The following is a 3,087-nucleotide window of genomic DNA, read 5'->3' on the forward strand; positions in this document are numbered from 1 at the left end:
TGTAGACGCTCCGGGTGCATCAAGATCAACGCTCAGGGCGGATCCAACCGCCCCGATGTAACAGCAGGCAGGCAGAGGCTGGACAGAGACAGTGGCGTCCACTAACCATAATTGCCCGCCGCGTCACCAAATTACACTCCTAAATTAATTGGACAGTGGGCCCCACCTGACAGCAACGACCAGCTCCGTCACGCCACGCACGCACCTCTCCTACCCTCTTCCTCTTTCTCCTCCTCCTCACTCCCATCTTCTTCCCCAACCTCAACCTGCCCCCCTTCCCCGCCTCACATCACCCAAAGATCTCCCAAAATCTCCCGACTTCTCGCCTCCGGCGATTCCGTCTCCACGCCACTCCCTCCCGCGCGCGGCATCGGCTCGGATCCGCCCGCCGCCAGCAGCGGCGGCAGCCCCCCCGTGCCGCCATTCCCCCCGGCCGCGTCGTCCGGTTGTTGGCGTCGGTTTGCTCCGTTCCAGCTCCCGTTCCTGCTGTTACCGGATCTCGCGAGGAACCCAGCTGACATGGGCGAGGTCCGGGCGGGGTTGGAGGCCTAGGGCGCCGGCGCCACTCGCCATTTGATTCGATTCCGAGGAGGGGACGCGCCATGCGCTGCTCTTGCTCCTCGGATTGATATTTTGGCTCGCGCTTCCCTGCCTCCCCGACGAGAATTCTCCCGATTCCCCCCCGCCCTTTTGTCCTCTCTGAAGCCCGGATCGAAAGATCCAATTCGCGGGGCATTCCTCTCAACCGATTCCGGAGGGACTGTCCCTGTCAATCGCTCTCACAATCTCGCCCTCGTTAAAAATCCTCTCTTGTTCCTCTCCAGCACCAAGATCCAATCCCCCCTACCGCCGCTCGCATTCCGCGGCTGCCGGAGATGACGCCGTCGGTCACGACGCACGCCTCGCCGCTACTGCTCTCCCTGCTCCTGCTCGTCTCCATCCCGACCGTCTTCCTCCTCGTGCCGCGTCTCATCCCACCAAAGACGCTCCCGGCCATCCCGGACGCGGACGAGTCCGACGACCTGGCCCTCTTCCGCCGAGCCATCCTCTCCTCCTCCTCCTCCGCCGCCAAACCGGCGACCAACTCCTTCTTCCACCGCCGGCCAACGCCCAAGGTCGCGTTCCTCTTCCTCACCAACTCCGACATCGTCTTCTCGCCGCTCTGGGAGAAGTACTTCCACGGGCACCGCCAGCTCTTCAACATCTACGTCCACGCCGACCCCTCCTCCATCCTCGACCTGCCGCTCACGCCCACCTTCCGCGGCCGCTTCGTGCCGGCCAAGGCCACGCAGCGCGCCTCCCCCACGCTCATCTCCGCTGCGCGCCGCCTCCTCGCCACCGCCCTACTCGACGACCCCTCCAACCAGTTCTTTGCGCTGCTCTCGCAGTCCTGCATCCCGCTCCACCCCTTCCCCACCATGTACAACGCGCTCCTCTCCGACAATGCCGGCCCCCACGGCCGCCACCGCAGCTTCATAGAGATTAAGGACAAGGACTGGGTGCTCCATGATAGGTACTACGCCCGCGGCGACGAGGTCATGCTGCCGGAGGTGCCGTACGACCGGTTCCGTTCCGGGTCGCAGTTCTTCGTGCTCACCAGGAGGCATGCCATCCTGGTTGTCAGGGACATGAGGCTCTGGAAGAAGTTTAAGCTGCCCTGTTTGATCGAGCGCAAGGACTCGTGCTATCCGGAGGAGCACTACTTCCCGACGTTGCTCGACATGCAGGACCCCGACGGGTGCACCAAGTATAGCCTCACCAGGGTCAACTGGACAGATCAAGTCGAGGGCCACCCGCACACCTATCGTCCTGGGGAGGTGTCCGCAAGACTCATCAGGGAGCTCAGGAAGTCCAATGCCACTTACTCCTACATGTTTGCCCGCAAATTCGCCCCTGAGTGCCTTGAGCCGCTCATGCAGATCGCGGACTCCGTCATCCTACGTGACTAGGCCAGCAGCACCCGCCATTTTTTGGGGGTGTCGGATACGCTGAGGTATGAAGACGTGCACTTGCTGCTACACTGTTCAATTAACTAATCTTCTGTTTAGGTCTTGTGTTGAGAGAGTTGTCTCTGAGTGGAGTGTACATAGTATGAGAAATGCGGGAGTTTTAGGAATTCGGAAATATGTATGCTTTAATTAGCACTTAAATAATAAAGTTGCATACTTCATTAAATTGGAACTTTTAATCTTTCGTTCTTGTTACTATATTGTTATCAAATTGATCAAATGTATTTTCTCACTTGGTAGATGTGTTATCATTGAATGCAAGTTGTTGTACTGCTTTCTCAAAAGAGTGGAAACGCATATATGTTGCTATTAGTGTCACAGTTTCTGTATGTACATTGCTACAGTGATCTTTAATGCCTTTCTTGATTGTTGTTAAACTCAACCGCCGAAGTAGTTCGCTCTGCAACATAGTATTATTTAAATTAGCATTAAGTGTAACTCACTGCTTCTTGGGCTCTGTTAGCAAAGAGAATTTAGGGCTTCCTCCTTTTGTTTCCCGTGCAGGGTTGTGATGTGATGAACAAGCGCAAGCTGGTCCATCTATGCCCTCCAGATCTTTTTGAGGAACAAACTTGTCCCATCCTTGCTCTTCTCTTCCGTGCTTCAAAGATTTTCCGGTAATAGATGCTGCTGGTCGGAGAGTATGGTATGGCCACGGATTGTCGCTGTGTGAGTATGCTGTTTGAACGAGACCACTTCTTGCCAAGCAATAGGTCAGTAGTTAGCATGATCATCCTATGTATTACATGGACCCAGAGGCACTCTTGTCAATACATTCAGCAAAGGACTGATCATTTGTAGTTTCTATTGCGTATATAACATGGCATGCCTGTTGTCGATAATGTATTTTGGTGTTTTGTGTTCACCTCATGGTTCCATTTCTTAAGCTAGACTGGCAGTTTGAATAGATAATAGTAATTAACAGGCATGTTTGACTTTTGCTGTACGATTTTAGTATGATTTAACAAAGGAAAAAAGGAGGAGTAGAGCTGCACTAACAACAGAAATCATGCAATGCAAGCACCAAGCAGGCTTAAACCCTAATATGCAGCTGTTTGGTTTGAAGATTCTTCCTTGG

At 54.5% G+C, this 3,087-nt stretch overlaps 1 protein-coding gene across 1 annotated transcript; it reads left to right on the forward strand.

The window, feature by feature from the left end:
- Window positions 1–236: 236 nt before the first annotated feature.
- LOC127303004 (glycosyltransferase BC10) lies at window positions 237–2,874 on the forward strand. Its single transcript, XM_051333742.2, has 2 exons — window positions 237–1,993; window positions 2,514–2,874. The coding sequence occupies exon 1, from the start codon at window positions 876–878 to the stop codon at window positions 1,947–1,949; it is 1,074 nt and encodes a 357-aa protein (XP_051189702.1). The 5' UTR covers window positions 237–875; the 3' UTR covers window positions 1,950–1,993; window positions 2,514–2,874.
- Window positions 2,875–3,087: the final 213 nt, after the last annotated feature.

Source organism: Lolium perenne, chromosome 4, assembly GCF_019359855.2.
Source record: "Lolium perenne isolate Kyuss_39 chromosome 4, Kyuss_2.0, whole genome shotgun sequence".
NCBI classification, from domain to species: domain Eukaryota; kingdom Viridiplantae; phylum Streptophyta; class Magnoliopsida; order Poales; family Poaceae; genus Lolium; species Lolium perenne.